The following is a 21,883-nucleotide window of genomic DNA, read 5'->3' on the forward strand; positions in this document are numbered from 1 at the left end:
CACCGCCGTGATGTCGAACCAACAGAAAGGCGGCGCCGGTGGCGGCGGCGACAACAACATGAGCCAGTACAAGTATGGCGCCATGTCCAACTTGGTCCTGCAGGCGGACCGGCGCTTCGTCTCGCGTCGCGGCGACGAGAATACCGGTGATCCTGAATCTCTCGCGGGTCGCATCAGATTAGGCGACATGGGCTCGAGAACAGCACGCGAGGCCGCGCCCGCGCGCCCGCCGGCGATGGACCAGGCGCGCAAGAGGAAGCGGACGGAGCCCGTGCAGAGCTCGAGAGCGGCCGGTGTGCTGAGCCAGGCGGACTTGAACATCGAGGGACTGCGATACAGGCCTCGGACGGCTGCGACGAAGGATGTCTACGATCTCATTGCGACTGAGGTCGCCCGGAAGATGGGTGGCGATTACGGGCTTGCGGTCACAGCGTCGGCGACGGATTCGATTCTGGAGTATCTGAAAGATGAGACGCTGAAGGATTTTGACAAGAAGAAGGAGATCGATGATATCCTTGGCGTGCATCTCACCAGCCAAGAGATGAACATGCTGGTGAATCTGGGAAAGAAGATCACAGATTATGACGCGCAAGATGAAGATGAAGAAATGGGAGAAGAGGCCGGCGAGGGTGCGGACATCGATGAGCGTCAGGGTGTGGCAGTTGACTTCGGCGAAGAGGACGAAGAGGAGGAGGGCAAAGGCCAGACTTTCGAGGTACGAGACGAGGACGAAGAATCTGAGGATGAACTCCAGATGGGCACCGAGGAAATCACTGGCGAGATCGACGGCCCTCCGCCAGCTGCCGCCGACGAGGAGGAAGCGGATGAAGATGGAATGGTAATCGAGAATCGATCACAACGCAAAGATGCCGAGCAGGATCCCGACATTGTACCAGCGCACGAGATCGACGCATACTGGTTACAAAGACAGATCGGACAACTCTACGAAGATGCACACATTCAATCGGAGAAGACGCAAGAGTCGGAACAGATCATGTCGGCTTTGGAGGATGACTCCGGCGAGCAAAAACCCCTGCGCGAGGTGGAAAACGATTTGATGGAGCTCTTCGATTACGAACACCCTGAGCTCGTTGGCAAGCTCGTCAAAAACAGAGACAAGATTGTGTGGGTGCTCCGATGGCAACGCGCTGGTGAAGACCAGCAGGCGCGATCAAATGTGGAAAAAGAGATGGTTGGTGCGGGACACGCTGCAATCTTGAAAGAGCTGAGAGGTCGCGATGAGCCCTCAAATGAGGGCAAGGCGAAGCTGAACATCAAGCTTGACCCGATGGAGTTGGACGCGAAAGCGCCTGCACCAGAAGTGCAGGAAGCTCCTCGAGACGGCCTCGTCGGCGGACTTCAGCCTCGTCGCACACTGAATGTCGAAGATCTCAAGTTTGACCAGGGAAACCATCTCATGACGAACCAGAATGTTCGCCTTCCCCAGGGCTCAACAAAGCGAACGTTCAAGGGCTATGAAGAAATTCATGTCCCAGCTCCTAAGCCGAAATTTGATCCTTCAGAACCGCTAAAGCCTACGTCTGATCTCCCAGCTTGGGCGCAAGCCGGATTCGGATCTTCAAAGTCATTGAATCGAATTCAAACGAGATGCTATCCCACGGCGTTCGAAGACGATGGCAACATGTTGATCTGCGCCCCCACCGGTTCCGGCAAGACCAACGTCGCTATGCTGACAATGCTGCGTGAGATCGGCAAGCACCGAAATCCTGAGACTGGCGAAATTGACCTGGACAGCTTCAAGATTGTCTACATTGCACCTTTGAAAGCCTTGGTGCAGGAGCAAGTGGGAAACTTTGGCAAGAGACTGGAGCCGTATGGCATTACGGTGTCTGAGCTTACAGGTGACCGACAACTCACAAAGCAGCAAATCGCAGACACTCAGGTCATCGTCACTACCCCTGAAAAGTGGGACGTTATCACCCGCAAGGCCACGGACACCAGCTACACAAATCTTGTTCGCCTGATTTGCATTGACGAAATCCACTTGCTCCATGATGACCGTGGACCTGTGCTTGAGAGCATCGTCGCGAGAACCATCCGACGCCAGGAACAAACTGGAGACCCGGTTCGCATAGTTGGTCTATCTGCTACTTTGCCGAACTACCGCGATGTTGCCACATTCCTACGTGCGGACCCTCAGACCGGTGTGTTCCACTTTGATGGTAGCTTCCGCCCTTGCCCTCTCAAACAGGAGTTTGTTGGCGTCACAGATAAGAAGGCCATCAAGCAGCTGAAGACTATGAATGATGTCTGTTACACCAAGACCCTAGAGCAAGTCGGCCAAAACAAGCAGCAGATGCTCATTTTCGTTCATTCGCGCAAGGAGACTGCAAAGACCGCCAAGTATATTCGGGATAAGGCGATGGAGCTCGAGACCATTGGCCAGATCTTGCGCACAGACGGCGCGACTCGCGAGATTCTGCGTGACGAGGCTGACAGCGCGGGTAACGCTGATCTCAAGGATGTCCTGCCCTACGGTTTCGGTATCCACCACGCTGGTATGAGCAGAGCCGACAGGACGACCGTTGAAGACTTGTTCGCCGACGGTCACATTCAAGTATTGGTGTGCACAGCCACGCTTGCCTGGGGTGTCAACCTTCCCGCTCACACCGTCATTATCAAAGGCACTCAGGTCTATTCTCCCGAGAAGGGTAGCTGGGTCGAGCTCAGTCCGCAAGACGTGTTGCAGATGCTTGGTCGCGCCGGTCGTCCTCAATACGACACCTACGGTGAAGGTATCATCATCACCTCACAGGGAGAGTTGCAATACTACCTCTCTTTGCTGAACCAGCAGCTCCCTATCGAGAGTCAGTTCGCTTCTCGTCTGGCCGACAACTTGAACGCGGAAATTGTCCTTGGCAACATTCGGACCAGAGACGAGGGTGTCCAATGGCTTGGATACACCTATCTGTTCGTCCGTATGCTGCGTTCGCCGAACCTGTACCAGGTCGGTGCAGAGTACGACGACGATGAAGCCTTGGAGCAGAGGCGAGTGGACTTGATTCATTCGGCCGCGGTGATGCTCGAAGCAGCCAGCCTGGTCAAGTATGATAAGAAGTCGGGTCGCCTGCAGTCAACTGAACTTGGCCGTGTTGCCAGTCACTACTACATCACGCACAACAGCATGTTGACCTACAACCGCAACATCCAGCCCTCCGTGAGTCCGATCGAGCTGTTCCGAATCTTCGCTCTCAGCGAGGAGTTCAAGTACATTCCTGTGCGTCAGGATGAGAAGCTTGAGATGGCTAAGCTCCTTGGACGTGTGCCTATTCCGGTCAAGGAGACCATCGATGAACCCCACTGCAAGATCAACGTCCTTCTTCAGGCCTTCATCAGCAGATTGAAGCTCGAAGGCCTTGCCCTCATGGCAGATCTTGTGTACGTTACCCAGTCGGCCGGACGTATTCTGCGTGCGATGTTCGAGATCGCTTTGAAGAAGGGCTGGGCAGGTGTCGCTAAGGATGCTTTGGCTCTCTGCAAAACGGCAGAGAAGCGAATGTGGCCGACGATGACTCCTCTGCGCCAGTTCCCCGAATGCTCACCGGAAATCATCAAGAAGGCCGAGCGCATCGACGTGCCCTGGCAGCAATACTTTGACCTTGACCCTCCTCGCATGGGTGAGCTGCTTGGTATGCAGAAGCACGGACGCCAGGTCTGCAACATGGTCTCCCGTTTCCCTCGGCTGGATGTCCAGGCGCAGGTTCAACCCATCACCAGGAGTATGCTACGCGTGGAGCTGACACTCACACCAAACTTCGAGTGGGACGACAACCTTCACGGCCGCGCCGAGAGCTGGTGGATTATCGTCGAGGACTGCGATGGTGAGCAGATTCTTTTCCACGACCAGTTCCTGCTTCGCAAGGACTATGCCATCTCTGAGATGAACGAGCACCTTGTGGAATTCACCGTCCCGATCACCGACCCCATGCCACCGAACTACTTCATTACTGTAGTTTCGGACCGTTGGATGCATGCTGAAAGCAAGCTCGCACTGAGCTTCCAGAAGTTGCATCTTCCAGACAAGTTCCCTGCTCACACCCCTCTGCTTGAATTGCAGCCACTGCCGGTCGCTTCGCTTAAGAGACAAGAGTTCGTGGACCTTTATCCCGACTGGAGCAATTTCAACCGGATCCAGTCGCAGACCTTCAACCACCTGTTCCAGTCAGATGACAGCGTTCTCATTGGATCTGCTGCTGGCAGTGGCAAGACCGTTTGTGCGGAATTCGCGCTCCTGAGGCACTGGTCCAAGCAAAATCCTGGCAAGGCTGTCTACATTGCGCCTTTCCAAGAACAAGTGGATGCCCGACAGAAATCTTGGCAGCCCCGTTTCTCTGGTCTGGCAGGTGGCAAGGAGGTTGTGAAGCTCACTGGTGAGACTGCCGCCGACCTGAAGCTCCTTGAGCGGGGCGATCTTATTCTCGCTACACCTGCGCAGTGGGACATGATGTCTCGCCAGTGGCAGCGCCGCAAGAATGTGCAGAACACAAAGCTGCTGATTGCGGATGACCTGCACTTGCTCGGTGGCCACGGCGGCTACGTCTACGAGACTATCGTTTCTCGAACGCAGGCCATTGCCGCGAACTTGGAGACCAACGTTCGTATCGTCGGACTAAGTGTCTCCCTCGCAAACGCCAGGGACATTGGCGAGTGGATTGGAGCCAGCAAGCAGACGATCTACAACTTCAGCCCTGCGGTACGACCGATTCCGCTGGGTCTGCATCTGCAATCGTTCACCATCCCCCACTTCCCTTCGCTCATGCTTGCCATGACGAAGCCTACTTACCAGGCTATCCTGCAACACGCCTCTGAGAAGCCCGCCATGGTGTTTGTGCCTAGCCGTAAGCAAGTGCGTGCGACAGCGTCAGACTTGCTCGCTGCTTGCGTTGCAGATGACGACGAGGATCGTTTCCTTCATGCCGACATCGAGACTCTCTCACCGTTGCTCAAGAAGGTCAAGGAGCGATCGCTGGCTGAGTCGCTCTCTCATGGCATTGCCTATTACCACGAGGCTATGTCTGCCGGTGACAAGCGTATCGTCGATCACCTGTTCAGTCAAGGAGCTGTCCAGGTCATGCTGGTGTCGAGAGACTGCTGCTGGGAGATTCAGAGCTCGGCGTACCTTGTCATCATCATGGGCACGCAGTTCTTTGAAGGTCGCGAGCATCGATACATCGACTACCCGATCAGCGAAGTTCTGCAGATGTTCGGAAAGGCAGGCCGCTCTCTTGAAGACAAGGAGTCTCGCGGCGTTCTCATGTGCCCAGCCGTCAAGCGCGAGTACTACAGCAAGTTCCTCAAGGAGGCTCTTCCGATCGAGAGTCAACTGCAGACTTTCTTCCACGATGCCTTTGTCACCGAAATCAGCACCAAGACGATTGAGTCCACTCAGGACGCCGTGGACTGGTCGACCTACACATACTTCTACCGCAGACTGCTGGCCAACCCCAGCTTCTACGGCTTGCAAGACACATCACACGACGGCTTGAGCGCATATCTGTCAGAGTTGGTCGAGTCGACGCTCAAGGAGCTATCGGAAGCCAAGCTGATCGAGCTCGACGAGGACGAGGACACAGTCGAGCCGATGAACGCCGCCATGATCGCAGCCTACTACAACATCTCGTTCATCACCATGCAGACCCTGCTCCTCTCGCTCAAGCGCAACACGAAGCTCAAGGGCATCCTTGAAATCATCACTGCCGCCACCGAGTTCGAAGACATCCAGATCCGCCGGCACGAAGAGCACGTCCTGCAGCGCATCTACGACCGCGTGCCCGTCAAGCTCGGCGAAGTCAACTTCGAATCCCCCCACTTCAAGGCCTTCGTCCTCCTGCAAGCCCACTTCTCCCGCATGCAACTCCCCACCGACCTCGCCAAGGACCAGGAACTCGTCCTCCGCAAGGTCCTCGGCCTCCTCTCCGCCTCCGTCGACGTCCTCTCCTCCGAAGGCCACCTCAACGCCATGAGCGCCATGGAGATGAGCCAGATGGTCGTGCAGGCCATGTGGGACCGCGACTCGCCGCTGAAGCAGATCCCGCACTTCGGCCCGGAAGTCGTCGACGCCTGCAACGCCGCCGGCGTCTCCGACGTCTTCGAGTTCATGGAGGCCATGGACCCCAGCGAGAACCCCGACTACGGCAAGCTCGTGCAGGCCATGGGCCTCTCCAACGCGCAGCTGGCCGACGCCGCCCGCTTCACGAACGAGCGCTACCCGAACGTCGAGCTGAACTTCGAGCTCGAGGAGCCGGACGCCGTCGTCTCCGGCGCGCCGAGCGTGCTCAACGTCTCCGTCGAGCGCGAGATCGAAGAGCACGAGCAGCCGAACCTGGCCGTCCACGCGCCCTTCTACCCCGCGGAGAAGACGGAGAACTGGTGGCTGGTCGTCGGCGAGGAGAGCTCCAAGTCCCTGCTGGCCATCAAGAGGGTCACGGTCGCGCGGGCGCTGAAGACGAAGCTCGAGCTCGTCGTGCCGACGCCGGGCAGGCATGCGCTGACGCTGTTTTTGATGAGCGCGGATTACGTTGGCGTCGACCAGGCGCCGACGTTCGAGGTTGATGCTGCGGAAGGGATGGAGGAGGATGAGGATGAGGATGACGAGGAGTAGATGGATGAACGGTGGTGGGTGGTGGAGCGGGCGTTGTGGAATGGCTAGAAGCCCTGTTTTTTTGTATATGCGATTGTAGGTATATTGACAATGCTCCTTTTTTTTTATTAGACAAATAGGAGCTACCCTTTTTCCAATCCCAGACGCCAACATGCGTGTCGACTTACGGCTATGGTACGCTCAAAGCGCAGACTGCAGCACAATTCACACCCACCTGCAAAGTCACCGTCGCACATACTACATGACAGCATGTTCGATCGACACCAGCCCGCAGCCGCATCATTCGCCTACCGCAACCGCCCAGACACCAATGCCCGACCACGCACTCCCGTCTTCCTGAATACTTCCTATCGCACCGCGCTCAAAAGCCCAACTTTCGCTATCGGCCCTGTTTCGCAGATATGGATGGAGGTGGTGGTGGGCTGGGTCCTGGCGCTGATAAGAGCCCGATCCATCTATCTATGTGGAGCCGGGACGCCGATGAGATACGGCGGCCGCGGTTCCTCGGGCGCCGAAGTTGATGGGGAGAGTGAGTGAGTGTTTGGAATCAACGTTTTTAATTCGAGCGAACCATGGGTTTTCTGATGTCGATGGGAACGATAAGCGGTATCGAGCCCTGGGGCAGGATGGCGATTGGAGACACCGGCGTGGTTGGATGGGGATTTGAGTGCCTGATCCCTGCTCACCTGCAGACGGCCTGGACGCCATTGGGGAGATGGGCTTCGTTTCGCGAGTTATTACTGGGGGTTTTGTTTCGCAGGGGGAAATAATGTAGGATCGCTAGACCAGGCTGCTGTCAAGGGAAGGATCGGCGTCCCGTGATCCTTTACCGTTCTGAGTTTTGGAAGCACGCGCTGGGCCGGAAGGATTTCGTACAGGGCGGTACAGCAGGTCTTGCTTAAGCGATTCGGACGGACTGCCTCGTGGCTTTTGGGCGGCTTCGAGCCCGTGGCGAATGGCGCTTCTTGCGGAGTATTCGAGCTGCGCGCCTGAAGAGTTCTTGAGATTGCCCGGTCCATGGATGATGACTTCGAGAACTTGGTGAGTTCGCGACGCATCGCCAAGCAGCCTGTTATTGGACAGAGCTACATTGTCAGAGGGGTCCCAAGGTGTCTCACTCGCCAACGCTCGCATTGACCAAACGTCCCAAACGAGGCTGCGGACGTGTAATCGCGGTAATCAAAGTTCCTCTACTCTGCTGGTCACAAGTCAGCCGATCTCGGCAGACGGACGCCATGCGGCCGCACTGCCACCGCGATGCGACGACTGATGCCACGTTGACGAGGCCACTCGGCACGTCATGATACCGTGTTCGACGATTAGCTTAATGGGCTACCACGGTTGCGACGCGTACGCGCAGCGCTGCAACTCATGATGCCCGCTCGCGGACCCCGCGGACGCTCAGAACGTGGAGAAGACTGGGGCACGACGGGCTGCCTCGCCCTGCGCGAACGCCCTTGGCCTGCAGAAGCGCAGCACCCGTCCTGGGTCTCTGCGTTGCGCAAATCGCGATCGCGGTTGGAATTCCTCCTCGTTGCTTGGGCGGGGGGTCAACTTCGCCCGTAAAGGCAACAACGGGCCGATGCCGGGTGATCTGGTGCCAGGGTTGGGTTCAGCCTTGGGCTTCCCTGCCTGCCTATCGCGCCTCTCGCAAAAGTCACCGCGTTATCGTGACCCTCGCACTCCTCCCGTGCAGGACGATGAGCCAGGCTCTGGCGACTGCAGTCAGTCTCTGCTCGCCTCGTGCTGCCGGGCGCCTGCGTTGCCCCTCCTCGCTGCCGTCTTTGCCCATGTGTGTACGGCACCACGCAGCATTATTTGCCTCCACACCTCGGCTACAGGCGGCGGCGGCGGCGGCGGCGGGCAGGCCAGAGGCAGGCGTTGCTACCTACCTTACATGCGGGCGACGATATCGTGACGCAGCGCGCCGTCTTACCAGGCGAACGTGGTGCAACGCTGGGCCTGTGGAGGCCGTGGCCGGGCAGGCTCTGGCCGCAGCGGGCTGTCATCAGCGCATGCCCGCCGTAGGATGGACCATCTGCAGGCTGCTCATTGGCCGTGGCGCGGCCCAGCTCCACCGGCGGCGCGTGATACTCGGCCGGGGAGGGGTAGAGCGCTGATAGCTCGATAGCACGCAGGTAAGGTAAGGTAGGGCTGCTGCCCGCATGGCGGATGGCGGATGCGGGCGCGATAGTAGTACGCCCCGCGACCGCGCAGGGACTGCGTGTGAGTGTGTCTGCCAATCTGTCTGTGGGCGGTGACGGCGGCACCTGGAACCTTATACTCTTCCTGCGTCGCTCCGTCTGCCTCACTTCTTGCCCGGATCCCGCATCGTGGTCCTGCCATGTCCTGAGAGCACCCGTGCGATCGCGCACCACCACACTCGCCGAGGACAGGCACAACCTTATGGCGGAGGGCATCCAGATCCCCTCGCCCTCGGTCTTCCTGCGCGCCAGCCCGAGCCCTCCTCGCGCCCAACCTCGCGACGACCAGCCGCCCGTGGCCAAGAATGCCCGCCGCCAGACCTCCACCGCAACCACCAAGAAGGCCCCGGCTCGCAAGCAGTCGGCCGGCGCCGCCGCCGACGGCGTGCCCAAGCCCAAGCAGTCCAAGAGTCGCAACGGTATATATGTCAGAGCCCTTCCGAGGCGTCTTCAACAGAGCCTCGCCGCGGGAGCGCAGCGTGCGCGTGCAGGCCGGCCGTGTACTGATCGGGACCATTCACAGGCTGCGTAACGTGCAAGGCCAAGCGACTGAAATGCGGCGAAGAGAAGCCGGGCTGCCAGCAGTGCGCGAAGCGCAAGGTTGACTGCGGCGGCTACAGGAAGGACTTCAAGTGGCGCCCCTTCGAGGAGACCAACGTCAAGGTCAACATCGACCGCCAGAAGCGAGGTACGCGTGGTGATGATGGGGACCGGGACGCCACGGGGCGAGAACATCACTGACTCTGACTCTACACGCAGCATCACCACCAAGACAAGCACAGACTGATAAAAATTCAAAAAAGGACTCTCGTCCTTCAGACGCCGGCTCTGTGCCTCAGGCCGGCCCGTCGAACCCGTCCAAGGGCGTGAGAGCGTCTAGGGACAGCGGTATTGGCAACAACGAGGGTGACGAGGATGCTTCCTCGGCTGTGCAACTCCCACAGCGGCCAGCACCCCGTCGTTCTACCACAGGAGAGCCATGTGATCTGCAGAGACCTATCTCTCCGATTGTGGAAGACGCAGGGCCGGCTCCTACCTCTGGGAGTGCGCCCGCGACACCCCTATCTAAAGACACTGCAAGTGTGCCGATCGCTTCGATAAGCCCACGAACAGTCCTCAACCGCTCCTCGTCTGTGGGTGGTCCTGGTGCTGGCTCTCTGAATGGAGGCTCACCTACTCTCACCGAGATCCTCGCGCCGACGGCGGAGGTGACCATATCCGGTGATGACTATGTGCCCTTCCAGATGCCAGATGACTACCATCTCCCACTGGACGATTTTCCGCACATTGGGCCGTTGCCCGACGATCACGGCATTCTCGATGACAGCATCGATGAGATGCTTCGGTCAGGGCAGGCCAACGACGACCCGCAGTTGGCGTGGGCAGCACGATATATGTCGCCGCTTTCGCCAAAGGGATCACCAAACTCCGACGGAACGATTGATACATGGCAAGGATTCATGTACAATCAGCCCGTGCTCGCTCAAGACAGCCCGGAGATGCTGTCTCTGCGTTTTGACAAATTCACATGTGGCATTCTCTCTGTGATGGACGGTCCATCCGAGAACCCATGGCGCACGCTGATCTGGCCACTCGCGCTGAACTCCCCAGCGCTCTACCATGCAGTTTTGGCGATGACTGCTTATCACGCTTCGCAAGATTTGCCTCGTCTGCGCCTAACAGGCCACGAGAATAAAGCAGCGAGCATCCGCTACATTCAAGAAGGTATTAGAGACCACAGCATGACGGATCAAACCGCGATCGCGACAGCGTTGGCTCTCGGGTTCTCTGAATCGTGGGATCAGCACACTGCTACCGGCAACACTCACATCAAGGGCGCACAAGCCCTGGTCAAGCGAGCTCTGTCTGACCACCACAGAAACCCTCTTCGCGATGGCGAGCTCGCTCGACTGAAGTTCTTGTGTAACGCCTGGGTCTACATGGACGTCATTGCTCGTTTGACATCGGTCGACAGCGACGAGTCCAACGACTTCGACAACACCTTCCTCTTCTCATCCGACGCACCGCAAATGGTCATGGGCGAGCCCGGAATCCGAGGCTTCGGCATCGACTTTGGCATGCCCATCGACGCCCGCGTCGACCCCCTCATGGGCTGTGCGAACACGCTCTTTCCCCTCGTCGGGCGCGTGGCAAACCTCGTCCGCAAAGTCTGCCGCTCCATGAAAACCTCCCCGGCTCTAATCAGCCAAGCGAACGACCTCAAAATCGCCCTCGAAACCTGGGACCCGCCCACCTACATCGAACCCCCCGAGGACCCAACCTGCCAAGTCCAGCACACACTCCAAACCGCCGAAGCCTACCGGTGGGCCACGCTCCTCCACCTGCACCGCTCCGTCCCCGAGCTCCCCTCCCTGCCCTCCACCGAGCTCGCCGAGAAGGCCCTCTCCTACCTCGCCACCGTCCCCCTCGCCTCCCGCACCGTCGTCGTGCACATCTACCCGCTCATGGTCGCCGGCTGCGAGGCCGTCTCCGCCGAAGACCGGCAGTGGATCCGCGAGCGCTGGCGCGCGCTCGGCCAGCGCATGCGCATCGGCGTCATCGACAAGTGCGCCCTGGTCACGGAGGAGGTCTGGCGGCGCAAGGACGCCTACGAGGCGCAGCCCAGCGCCTCGCGCCGCCTCGTCGCGACCGCCGAGCTGCAGCCCGTCCGCCGCCGCGGCGAGCCGCTCAAGCGCACGCGCTCCGGCTTCGAGGACGCCGACCCGGGCCGCAAGGGCATGGTCTACAGCTGGGTCGAGGGCGACGGCGCGTTTTCCGAGGGCAGCGGGACGGGCTCCTCGCCGGACTCGGGCTCGCGGGCGGCGGCGGCGGACGGCGAGAGGTTCCCGCGCAGGCCGAGGCCGCTGCCGTTGAATATCGGCAAGATGGATCCCGCGTATACGGTCCGCGGGCATTTGCATTGGGTCGGCGTGATGTGGGATTGGGGCTGGGAAGGTGAGTTTGCAATGCAGTGAAAAAATCGGGCTAGAGGGACAGCAAGCTAACGAATTTCTTCGCAGTGCTTCTCGGGTAATAACAGACCCGTACCAAAACGAAAAAGCTCCGGAAAAAACGACTGCATGACACTCAGGCATTGGGTGGGGACGGCATCATCTAGACTCCTTGGTGCGCTCGCCTTTTGGCCCTTTTCTCGGCTCTGTCTTCCGGTGTTTTGGCGATCGCGGTGGGTTATGGAGTGGAGTTATCAGTTGGGATGGAATGGAATGTCGAGGAGCGTTTGTTTTGCTCGAGATGAAGTGACGAAATATGTGCTTTTCTGTCCCACGGGCCGCTTTCAGGCCATTCAGCGAACACGGTGCTGCGTTGGGTGTATGGAGTCTCTCTGCATTGGCCAGTTTATTTTTTCCTGGATTTCGATGAAGGTACAGGCGCAAGTGCAGGCGCTGGAAGGAGGGAGGGAGGGGCTTGGTTTATAATATTATCACTATCATCCATAGATTACGAAACCCGAAACATTCGCCGCACGCGTGACTCTCTGAACTGCAAACCCCATCAGCAAATCCACGAGTATCCCATGTCGTTCCTGTAATGCATCAGACCAAATGACCTTATCGCCTACCCGAAACAGCAACTTCGCGGTCAACTTATCGAACGCGCGTCCCGATCCGGTAGTCTTTTGCGACGCCGACCCCGCGACGCTCTTTCACGGCTTGTGGGACTGCGAAGGATCGCAGCCGCGTTTGGGACCTCACAGCTTCGGGTGAGGGGCATTCTGCGCGCTCACCTAAGATTTAGGACTGTGCTGGAGGCTGCTGATTCAGGCGTGGGCGTTTTGGTTGCCGGTTCTGGCTACGTCGTGCGGTGGGGAGGTGGTGTGGTTTATCTGACTGTGATGTGAGGTGGGTGGTGGGAGGGGTAGCTGATGGGTTTGGGGGGTGTTGTGCGCGGTGTATAAAAGTGGTGATTGAACGGTCTCGTCCGTTTTTCAGGTCGACCAATCCCTAATCCGTTGGAGCCAATTGACGATTCTGTCCACTAAAGCTTCAATCCCAAAAACCGAGCAGATCGACAAAATGGGCGCCGAACCGATCTCCTTCGAATACCACCAGAACGCCCAAACGTCTTTCAAACCCCCTCTCATCGCCAACGAAAACGCCTTCCTGGGCGACGTCTTCACGTCCGAGAGCAACGACCCCAGCGCGCCCATCTCCGCCGGCTTCTACCGTCTAGAGAAAGGTGAGAACATCCCGTCGACTCAAATCCCTTCTAGTAGCAACGATTCGTTGGCTGAACGATAATGACAAAGGCACCCCCCTCGTCTACGAATACACCTACCACGAAATGAAGATCATCGTCGACGGCAGCTTCGACATCTCGGACGAGACGGGCAAGAAGGTGCACGCGACCAAGGGCGACGTCTTCTACTTCCCCAAGGGCTCGAAGATCACGTTCGAGACGGACGATTTCGGGCTGGGGTTCTTTTGCGGGCAGAGGAAGAAGGATGGGGCGTGAGGAGGTCGAGCCTTGACTGCGAGGCGTGAAATGGTTTGGTAAATTTGGGGGGTATACTACAAATGCGGAAGTGAGCATCGATAATGCAATGCCTCAGAGTGCCACCTCGTCGAATTCTCCCTTGCCGTCTTCCGCGGCTACTTTGGCCGCTTCGCCCTCGGTCGTCTCTTTCTCGCCGCCTTGCGAGCCGCTGGGCTGCGATTCGGCTTCTTCCCTTCCTTGTTCGATCGCTTTCGCCGTGTCGTCTGATTCGTTGCCGTCGTCGTAGTCGTCATCGTCGCTGAAGTCGTCGCTCTTGCGAGGTCGCTCCGCGAGAGGAGTCCCAGCTATGGACGCCTGCGTCACAGCTCCCTCTTCAGGCCCGCCATGCTGCTGCTCCGCCTCCCGCTCCTGCTCCTGATTGAACTTCGGCGGCGGCTGCGGCGGCTCCGACGCCCCATCGTCCGTCGGCGTGCGCTCCGAGCGCGTCGGCCTCTCAGGCGTCGGCGGCGTGTGCTCGATCCTCGGGCTCTCCCTGGCCGCCGCCGTGCTGACGCTCGACCGCTGGACAGCGCTCGTCCCCATCTGGCGCAGCTTCGGGTCGGCGTCCAGGTAGTACCCGCGCACGCCGACGATGCGGCCCTCGCGCTCGCAGCCCTTGACCCAGTCCGGCACGACGACGGGCACGTTCATCTCGACGGCCTTCTCCCAGGCCTGGCCGCGCGGCTCCGTGCAGACGAAGTGCGTGGTGTCGATGCGCACGGCGTCGAGCAGCTTCGCGCCGATGCGGTTGACCGTCTCCGCGAGGCTGTCCCTGAGCTGGCCGGGCATGACGCCCGGCGTGATGGTGATGCCGCTCAGGTTCTCCATCGTGTGCGTCTTGACGGTCAGGCGCTCGGAGCTGTACTGCCCCGCGGAGGTGCGCAGCACCAGGTGGAAGGTGTACTCGGTGTCGAGGGCGAGGCCGGAGATCTTGGTGCTCAGCTTGTCCTTGGGGATGGTGCCGGCCTTGTTGCCGTTGCGGTAGAGGCTGAGGCTGCGCAGCTCGGCGCTCGCGAGGTCGATGGGGTCCCATTCGAGGACGACGCTGGTCTGCGTGGTGTTGCGGCAGCGGAGGACGGGAGGGGAGGGCGACTTGGTGCCGAAGGTGGTGTAGATGTCGGATTGCAGGGCGGAGAACTTCTGGTCGGCGACGGCCTCGGCGTGCTGGTTGCGGCCGACGTTGATGTCGACAATGCTGCCGGAGTGGATGTCGGGAGGGAGGAGGATGGAGGGGAATTCGATCTGGCATTGGGATGGTTAGCATGTCGATGTCGAATGCGATAGGGGAAGAGTCGCTGGACTCACGAGGCGCTTGTCTTCGGTCAGAAGCACGGCCACACCGGCGTCGACCTTGCCGACGGTCAACGAGACGAGCATGGTGGGCTTGGGAGTGTATGTGAAGGCAGGTGGTGGGTTGGAAGATGTTTATTGTCGATCGCAGCGTTTACGTTGGATGGAGCCAAAGCCAGCTGGAGCTGTCGCATTGCCAGTAGATATGAGAGGTGATTGGCTGATGCGTGTGGAAGGCTAACGGTTGCTCTACGACGGGCTCACGAGCTCGGCTGGCCTTCCGCCATGGATTGAGAGCAACAGATTGATACACTATTGGTCACGATGTAACGGAAGCTAATGGCTGTGCGACGGGAGCATGCGGGTGCGTTTGCCTTTCCAGATTGCGAATCCTGCAAATGTCGAGTGCCCTCAGGCTGTTACACCTTCACCAAAAGCTGAAGGCCTCTTGTGATTGGCTTAGCAATGACGGGAGCTAGCGGGTGTACCACGGGAAGTCCGAGCATGCTCCTAACATGCGCCTCGCCTTCGACCTGATTTCAACAGGTGAACAATTTTAACATTCTGTCAAAGTTTTGTCGAAAGTGTCGGTTTTGCAAGACACGCTTCGCAAAAGCTTGCTCATTGATTTACACATGCTTTCATCCACTACCTGATCGAGTACGGCGTGCAGACCGAGCCTGCGAAATGACGGTCTGGCTCTATATTTTGTCTGGCTTGGTTGCCATCTGCACCGTGATATTGTACGCCGGACTGTTGCCTTTCGAGGGGATCGCCTATCATATGCTCTGGTGCTCACGATTCTGCCATAATGACCACACCTCGACGGCTCAGCCCACGAAGGATCCAAATTCGTCCTGGGATCAACTCTATCACCTCGGAGGCAACAGTCCGTGGATACCAAAGACATCAGGGATCATCAGTAGCAATGTCTCCGCTCCCGAAAATTGTCGCGTAGACCAAGTGCACATGGTAGGAGCAGCGAGTCCTTTTGATTCTACCTCACTGTCTGATCGTTTCTTTCTCTCCCTGTAGTTGTCCCGGCATGCAGAGCGATATCCCACTGTCAAAGCCGGCCTCCGTAGGTCTGCCCTTTCTCTCTATCACTGTCTTTCTTTAGGTCACTCAGACAATCTTTTGCAGGGATGCTGAACCTATACCACCGCATTGCAAAGCACGACCACAGCTTGAACGGCTCCCTGTCATTCGCCAACGAGTGGAATTTCTTGACACAAGATCCCGCCAGACACTATGAGAATCTCGTCTCCACTGGCCCGTACGCCGGCACCTTGGAAGCTTTCGCTACCGGCGTGAAGCTTAGAACGCGATACATCGATCTCCTGGAGGCCGCTCTGGCACGCGGAAAGGTCTCATTCTGGGCTAGTGGATCTGACCGTGTGGAAGAGACAGCACGATACTTTGGCGCTGGTTTCTTCGGCCTGGACTGGGAAAGGCACGCGCGATTGCAAGTGATTCCAGAAACGTCCGACCTCGGAGCTGATACACTTACGCCGGGTGATACTTGCCTCGACTACGCAAACGATGTCAATGACTTCGGGCACGCGTATGGTGCCAGGATGTTGTCTGAATTTCGCGGAACGTATATCCCAGCCATAGCATCTCGACTTGCCGAGGAAAACCCTAGTCTCACGTTCTCCGAGGACGAGGTATACGCTATGCAAGAGATATGCGGTTTCGAGACGCTTGCCAAAGGCTCGTCGCCTTGGTGCGACGTCTTCACCCACGACGAATGGGAGAGCTTCGAATACGCTCGCGACGTGCTGCATTACTACCGAGCAGGCCCCGGCAACCCCTACGGCGCAACAATAGGCTGGCTATATCTCAACGCGACGGCGAACCTCCTGCGCTCCGGCCCAGAAGCCGGCGAACTCTTCCTCAGCTTGTACACACCCACCTCCCCACCCAAAGGCCCTCCAACAGACAAACTAACACCCCCTCTCCCAGCGTCCACGACGGCGACATAACTCCCTTCCTAACCGCCCTCTCCCTCCTCCCCCAGACCCCACACCTCCCCTCAACCCAACCCCTCCGCAACCGCACCTGGCGCACCTCCGACGTAGTCCCCATGGGCGGCCGCGTGCTCCTCGAGCGCCTCGCCTGCCCCGCCCCGGTCGCCTGCTGGGACAACGCGCCCTTCTACCCCAACCACGTCTACTGCGAGCCGCCGCGCGACGAGCTCTCCGTGCGAGTCAATGTGAACGATGGGATCGTGGCGATTCCTGGGTGCGAGGGGGGAGCGGGCGGGAGCTGTCCGCTGGAGGAGTTCTTGGAGAGGGTTGAGAGGAGGGGGAGGGAGGTGGGGGATTTTGGGGAGCAGGTGGGGGACTTTGCGGCGGTTTGTGGGTTGGGAGAGGATGCGCCGGATGGGATCACGTTTTTGCATCAATAATGAAAGGAAAAGTGCGGGTACGAGATGCTGGGTGGCCTATCTTTTGGCTGCATAGATCAAATAGACTAGAGACGAGGGCTGCTATGTTTTGGACAATTGACCGTTTTCCTTTACGGGGTGAAATACTGCTGCACGGGAATTTCTGAGTCTCAGCTAAAACATCATACACATATTTTGGTGTCCTGAGACTGCCATTCTCGTGGCTGTCGTAGCGTTGTGGTGGCGGCCTGCCATGTCGTCGAAAATGACCATGATCTGGAACCATCTTCTCCACGACAAATGAGCTGCCGCAGAGAGATGGGTTGTTGACATTGAATCCCTCGGTGCCAAAAAAATGTTATCGTCGTCTCGACAAGCTCTCTGTGACAAATGCCCACAAGGTGGCAGAGGGGGCGCTGGCGAGACTCTTCATGAATCACCAAAACGTCTCAGTCCTCGGTCACGCCCGGAGCGACCGAGGGCATACTTTCGTTGAAGATCCGGCACGTGAACAAGTCCGCCCGACACCGAAGCCATCAAAGAAGCTCAACAACGGCGGTAGAAGGGCTGCTGAGGTTAATCGAATATCTGGGTTCGGACGTCCGGATGATGATGTCGCCAAAGCACGCGGCGCTGCGTGTCACCGTGAATACCAAGAGACGTGCCAGATTACAGTTCCATGGCAAAACTTGGGGCTGTGGGTGCGAAAGTCTGCCGCTTTCCTGGACCAATCCCCGGGGGCTGTCAGGACGGGCGTTCGCGTAAGACTCTACAGACCTGAACCCTTGTGCGCAAGTTCCCGTCGGACCTACAATTAGCCGCCAATTGTGGAAATATGGCCGCGCAAGAGTATCATTGCATCTTCATCCCCATGTGTTCAGGTACGCGCAGCGCAGGCGAAGCGACAAGCCCGATACTTGTGATGAAGTGGCGCGACCAGACCCCGGGTCGTGGGGTTGGTACTCCCACCGGCACACAGGGCTCGACGCAGACAACAGTCAGCCTGAACGCGATGCTGCATCTTGCTGGACATCTAATCTCGTCTTATCGACCGCGGCAGTCTGCGGGCCAGCCGTCCAGATTGCACGTGCATATACCGTGGCTTGCGGTCTCGACCCTTCGTAAAACGTGGTCGGTCTCCATGCAACAGCCAAATCCACCGTCTGCCAAGCCTGCGCGCGGACTTCAACCACATCTTCCACTGCCGGCCTGAACCACAGCTGCAGCCTCAACATGTCACCACTTCACCCGGCACCGCATTTTGCCTTCAGCAGGCGGTGCCTCCCTCCATGTGGCGATGCTTAGCAACCATCTTCCGCTCGTCCATGCGTCCACCGGAACACAGCAGATGTATTGCACCGTCTTAGCGTGCTTATCTTGCCCCGGAGTCTACACCACTTCGGCCGTGTCCAAGACAAAGGCGTTCCTTGGCACCTATGGAACCCGACCCGTGCACGCCGCCGATACCACCTCTGCCAATCCACTCCGCTCGCCAGAAAACATTGGCGCGGGCTCCTTCAATATTGGCTAACCAGTGGGGCCCCTTCGCTCCAGATGGGGAGCCCCATGGGGTTGGTCGCTAGCGGCTGTGCACGTTTCACCCACGTTGCGAGCCTCGCGAGGCCCCAGGCGCCTCTTCCTTGCATCTGCCGCGTTGGGGACCCACCTTGGCACCTTATGCGCCGCCTGTACGATGTGGGCGTACAGGAAGGAATCTCAGCTCCTGCTAGCTAGCCTTTGGTCCGGACGATGAGGTCGTATAAAGCGCAGATCCCCCCCAGATCCGCTCGCCGATAAGTAGGTGTTTTGTTCTCACCGTTTGCTTCTCTGCACATTTTGTACTTCCCCTTGGTTTGGGTGATTCTTCAAGATGACGGACGTCAAAGACTCTCGCAATCTCCACACTGAGGACGTCAACAGCTCCGATGGAGATATCGTCGAGAAGGGCTCCATTGTTGGCAAGCATGGCGGCGGTCACGCTGAAAGCCTGAACGACCTCGAGGACCCAGATGCTGGCAAATCCCCTGAGGAGAGGGCTGCACTCGTAAGGATACGACTGTGCCAGAATGGAGGAGCCGTCGCTGACAATCGTTTAGGACAAGCAACTCGTCAGGAAGATCGATCGCTGGCTCATCCCATGGCTTTGCTTGCTCTACCTTCTCAGTTTCCTTGGTAAGCTCATCTCAGCCATCGTGCAACGAGCTTTGCTAATCTGAAACACCCTCAGATCGTACAAACATCGGTAACGCTCGATTGGCGGGCATGGAGCCCGATCTTCGAATGGCTGGCCACGATTACAACAACGCTCTCACGATTTTCTTCATTTCATATGCTCTTGCTGAGCCTATCACCAACGTCTTGCTGAAGCGTCTGACACCCCGTGTCTTCTTCACTGCCATTATCTTGCTTTGGGGCCTGATTATGACCTTGATGGGTCTGGTGAAGAATTACGCTGGCCTTCTTGCCTGCCGGTGGTTCTTGGGTCTCGCTGAGGCCGGTCTTTTCCCCGGTGTCAACTACTACCTTTCCTGCTGGTACAAGCGTTCTGAGCTGGGTCTTCGCGCCGCCACGTTCTTCTCGGCTGCTGCGCTCGCTGGCTCATTCGGTGGCTTGCTCGCCGCTGCGATCGCTCTCATGGACGGCATCGGAGGCCTGGACGGTTGGGCGTGGATCTTCATCATTGAGGTAAGGTTTTTGCCAAGGTTCCACGCGAACCTACACTGACGTATGCGAACTTACACTGACGCCGCTTACAGGGTCTTGCCACCATGTTCGTTGGCTGCTTCTGCTGGTGGATGGTCTTCGACTGGCCCGGCACTGCTCGATTCCTCACCCATGAGGAACGCCTCCGCGTGCGCCGCCGTCTCGCGGCTGACAACCAGTCCAACACTGCTGAGGAGTATGATCGCCGCCATGTCTACGCCGCCCTGAAAGATTGGAAGTGCTGGGGATACGCGGTTATCTACATGGGCTGCCTGATGCCGCTGTACGCCTTCTCGCTCTTCCTCCCCACCATCATCGCCGCAATGGGCCATAAGGGTACCAGGGCCCAGCTTCTTTCCGTCCCTCCCTACGCCGTCGCCGCGACCCTCACAATTATCATCGGTTATGTCGGCGACCGTACCCGCCAGCGAGCCATCCTCAACATGATTGTCGTCGTCATCGGTATCGCCGGCTTTACCATGTTGATCGCCAGCGCCGACCCAACCATCCAGTACGTCGGCACCTTCCTCGGCGCCGTCGGCATCTACCCAACGATCCCCAACACGCTGTCGTGGTGCAGCAACAACATCGAGGGCGTCTACAAGCGCGGCGTCATCATCGGCATCGTTGTCGGCAGCGGTAACCTCAACGGTGTCGTCTCGTCCAACATCTTCCTCGTCGAGGAGAAGCCGCGCTACTGGACCGGTCACGGCATGGTGCTGGGCTACATGAGCGTGTTCCTGCTCGGCGGCACCGTCTTCATGTACCTCATGCTCAGGCGCGAGAACTCCAAGAGGCGCAGCGGTGCGAGGGACAACATGCACGCTGGCAAGACGGAGGACCAGATCTGGGTTGCGGGTGACAATAGGCCGGATTTCATCTACTCGTTGTAGATGGATCTTGGCTGGGTAAAGGGAAGGTCGTTTGCTGTCCTCTCCTGATAATCTAGGGATATTTTGAGAAATGAAAGTTATGATTCGATGATTTGTTGTTCTTGACTGTCTGTCGTCTGAACCTTCCCTCCGTAGGTGGCAAAGGCGTGTCTGTGATGGAACATGTATGTTGTTGCAGGTCGATTCTAAGGAAGGTGGCCACCCGCACATCTCGATTGAGCGTGAGTACATGCTCTCGGATTCAAATCACCATGGTCTGACCAGAGCTGAACGCTGCAAATTGTGAGTGGCAAAAACTTCAGCTGGTTGGTTGGCAGATGCGAAAAAGCTCACATCGGCAATCATGGGTGCGGGTGTGCACAAATTCAACGACCATGCGTGCTTACAGCAATGTCACCGCACAAGAGAGAAGTACACCTGACGTCCAAATATGCTTAATGGTGTGTGGGTCAGATGGTAACGCTCTCGCGGTTCGAGTGGCCCGAAAGGCAGGGAACAACACCACCGTGGGGTAGCGCGACCCTACCAACTCAGATCTTGACCCTGCCAGATGAAGCTCGCGTGGCATTCTTCGCCCTGTCGGTGGCAGTCCGACGCCCCGAATGGTGAATTGGCAGATCTGATGGTCGAGCGCATGGCAAAGTGGAGCCTGCGCTCGAGCGCTCCCCGTCCCGCCCGAGCCTAAAGTCTGCTTGCAAAACCTTCATGTGAACGTCACTCTGTCGTGTCTACGCCGTAATATGACCGGAATGTCCGATTCTCGCGCGGAGGACGCGTAGGATAGGGGAATATGGCGTATGATGGTCCTTGAATGGTCAGCAAATGCCTGAATCAAAAACATCGACAGCGATCGATGCGCATCACTACAACGCATCAGCCGCATCACCAGAGCCGCTATCCGGGCGCGATTGATGCCGCAACAAGCGCAACCCTAGATTGCACACGCATACAGGCGCGATTCAGAGCACCGAAAGGCTCAATGTGATGCCGCAGTGAGCGTGGGGTGACCAGAAGTGGTACCGTTGCGCGTCGAATCTCGAGCGCTCGTGCCCTTTCTGCGAATTTCGACCCTCTCAGTTCCACTTTCGACCGCTCTGCCGTTCGCCGCAGCGAGCGCAGCTACCTCTTCCAGTAGGAATCTAACCGCGCAGCCGAGATTTTGCATCATGATGTTCTTTTGCCATTCAGATTTCCTCTCCCATCACCCTAGCCGAAGCCTCCTGGCGTGCCCGTTAGACCCATAGCTCTGTTGACGCTAGTCTTGCCCTTGCAGACTTTATCTTCGCTC

At 58.1% G+C, this 21,883-nt stretch overlaps 6 protein-coding genes across 6 annotated transcripts; 5 read left to right on the forward strand and 1 right to left on the reverse strand.

Moving 5' to 3' along the window:
* Positions 1-10: 10 nt before the first annotated feature.
* Positions 11-6,622, forward strand: WHR41_07107 (uncharacterized protein; the record flags this gene model as incomplete). Its single annotated transcript, XM_069375712.1, has 1 exon — positions 11-6,622. One exon carries the CDS (start codon positions 11-13, stop codon positions 6,620-6,622), a length of 6,612 nt encoding a protein of 2,203 aa, XP_069226898.1.
* A 2,135-nt stretch (positions 6,623-8,757) lies between these two features.
* WHR41_07108 (uncharacterized protein) lies at positions 8,758-12,311 on the forward strand. The gene is made up of 4 exons (XM_069375713.1): positions 8,758-9,245; positions 9,350-9,514; positions 9,586-11,781; positions 11,847-12,311. The coding sequence occupies exons 1-4, from the start codon at positions 8,795-8,797 to the stop codon at positions 11,858-11,860; spliced, it is 2,826 nt and encodes a 941-aa protein (XP_069226901.1). The 5' UTR covers positions 8,758-8,794; the 3' UTR covers positions 11,861-12,311.
* A 30-nt stretch (positions 12,312-12,341) lies between these two features.
* WHR41_07109 (uncharacterized protein) lies at positions 12,342-13,408 on the forward strand. The gene is made up of 2 exons (XM_069375714.1): positions 12,342-13,023; positions 13,094-13,408. Exons 1-2 carry the CDS (start codon positions 12,861-12,863, stop codon positions 13,297-13,299), a joined length of 369 nt encoding a protein of 122 aa, XP_069226902.1. The 5' UTR covers positions 12,342-12,860; the 3' UTR covers positions 13,300-13,408.
* Positions 13,317-14,879, reverse strand: WHR41_07110 (uncharacterized protein). Its single transcript, XM_069375715.1, has 2 exons — positions 14,626-14,879; positions 13,317-14,562 (listed from the first exon to the last, which is right to left on the reverse strand). Exons 1-2 carry the CDS (start codon positions 14,695-14,697, stop codon positions 13,393-13,395), a joined length of 1,242 nt encoding a protein of 413 aa, XP_069226955.1. The 5' UTR covers positions 14,698-14,879; the 3' UTR covers positions 13,317-13,392.
* A 359-nt stretch (positions 14,880-15,238) lies between these two features.
* Positions 15,239-17,020, forward strand: WHR41_07111 (uncharacterized protein; the record flags this gene model as incomplete). The annotated part of the gene is made up of 4 exons (XM_069375716.1): positions 15,239-15,582; positions 15,646-15,691; positions 15,754-16,513; positions 16,576-17,020. Exons 1-4 carry the CDS (start codon positions 15,298-15,300, stop codon positions 17,018-17,020), a joined length of 1,536 nt encoding a protein of 511 aa, XP_069226954.1. The 5' UTR covers positions 15,239-15,297.
* Positions 17,021-18,686: 1,666 nt separating this feature from the next.
* WHR41_07112 (uncharacterized protein) lies at positions 18,687-20,686 on the forward strand. The gene is made up of 4 exons (XM_069375717.1): positions 18,687-19,043; positions 19,096-19,171; positions 19,227-19,684; positions 19,756-20,686. The coding sequence occupies exons 1-4, from the start codon at positions 18,870-18,872 to the stop codon at positions 20,593-20,595; spliced, it is 1,548 nt and encodes a 515-aa protein (XP_069226991.1). The 5' UTR covers positions 18,687-18,869; the 3' UTR covers positions 20,596-20,686.
* Positions 20,687-21,883: the final 1,197 nt, after the last annotated feature.

Source organism: Cladosporium halotolerans (genome assembly GCF_011745625.1).
Source record: "Cladosporium halotolerans strain TM138-S3 chromosome Unknown Sca31, whole genome shotgun sequence".
Classification (NCBI taxonomy): Eukaryota; Fungi; Ascomycota; class Dothideomycetes; order Cladosporiales; family Cladosporiaceae; genus Cladosporium; species Cladosporium halotolerans.

Bases quoted from the DNA above. Each gene is read 5' to 3' on its own strand.
- WHR41_07108 (XM_069375713.1), top strand. From the start codon at position 8,795: ATGGCGGATGCGGGCGCGATAGTAGTACGCCCCGCGACCGCGCAGGGA. The intron at 9,246-9,349 runs GTATATATGTCA...GACCATTCACAG, and splicing joins GCAGTCCAAGAGTCGCAACG to GCTGCGTAACGTGCAAGGCC. The intron at 9,515-9,585 runs GTACGCGTGGTG...CTCTACACGCAG, and splicing joins CATCGACCGCCAGAAGCGAG to CATCACCACCAAGACAAGCA.
- WHR41_07109 (XM_069375714.1), top strand. From the start codon at position 12,861: ATGGGCGCCGAACCGATCTCCTTCGAATACCACCAGAACGCCCAAACG. The intron at 13,024-13,093 runs GTGAGAACATCC...ATAATGACAAAG, and splicing joins CTTCTACCGTCTAGAGAAAG to GCACCCCCCTCGTCTACGAA.
- WHR41_07110 (XM_069375715.1), bottom strand. From the start codon at position 14,697: ATGCTCGTCTCGTTGACCGTCGGCAAGGTCGACGCCGGTGTGGCCGTG. The intron at 14,563-14,625 runs GTGAGTCCAGCG...TCCCAATGCCAG, and splicing joins TGACCGAAGACAAGCGCCTC to ATCGAATTCCCCTCCATCCT.
- WHR41_07112 (XM_069375717.1), top strand. From the start codon at position 18,870: ATGACGGACGTCAAAGACTCTCGCAATCTCCACACTGAGGACGTCAAC. The intron at 19,044-19,095 runs GTAAGGATACGA...ACAATCGTTTAG, and splicing joins CTGAGGAGAGGGCTGCACTC to GACAAGCAACTCGTCAGGAA. The intron at 19,685-19,755 runs GTAAGGTTTTTG...CGCCGCTTACAG, and splicing joins CGTGGATCTTCATCATTGAG to GGTCTTGCCACCATGTTCGT.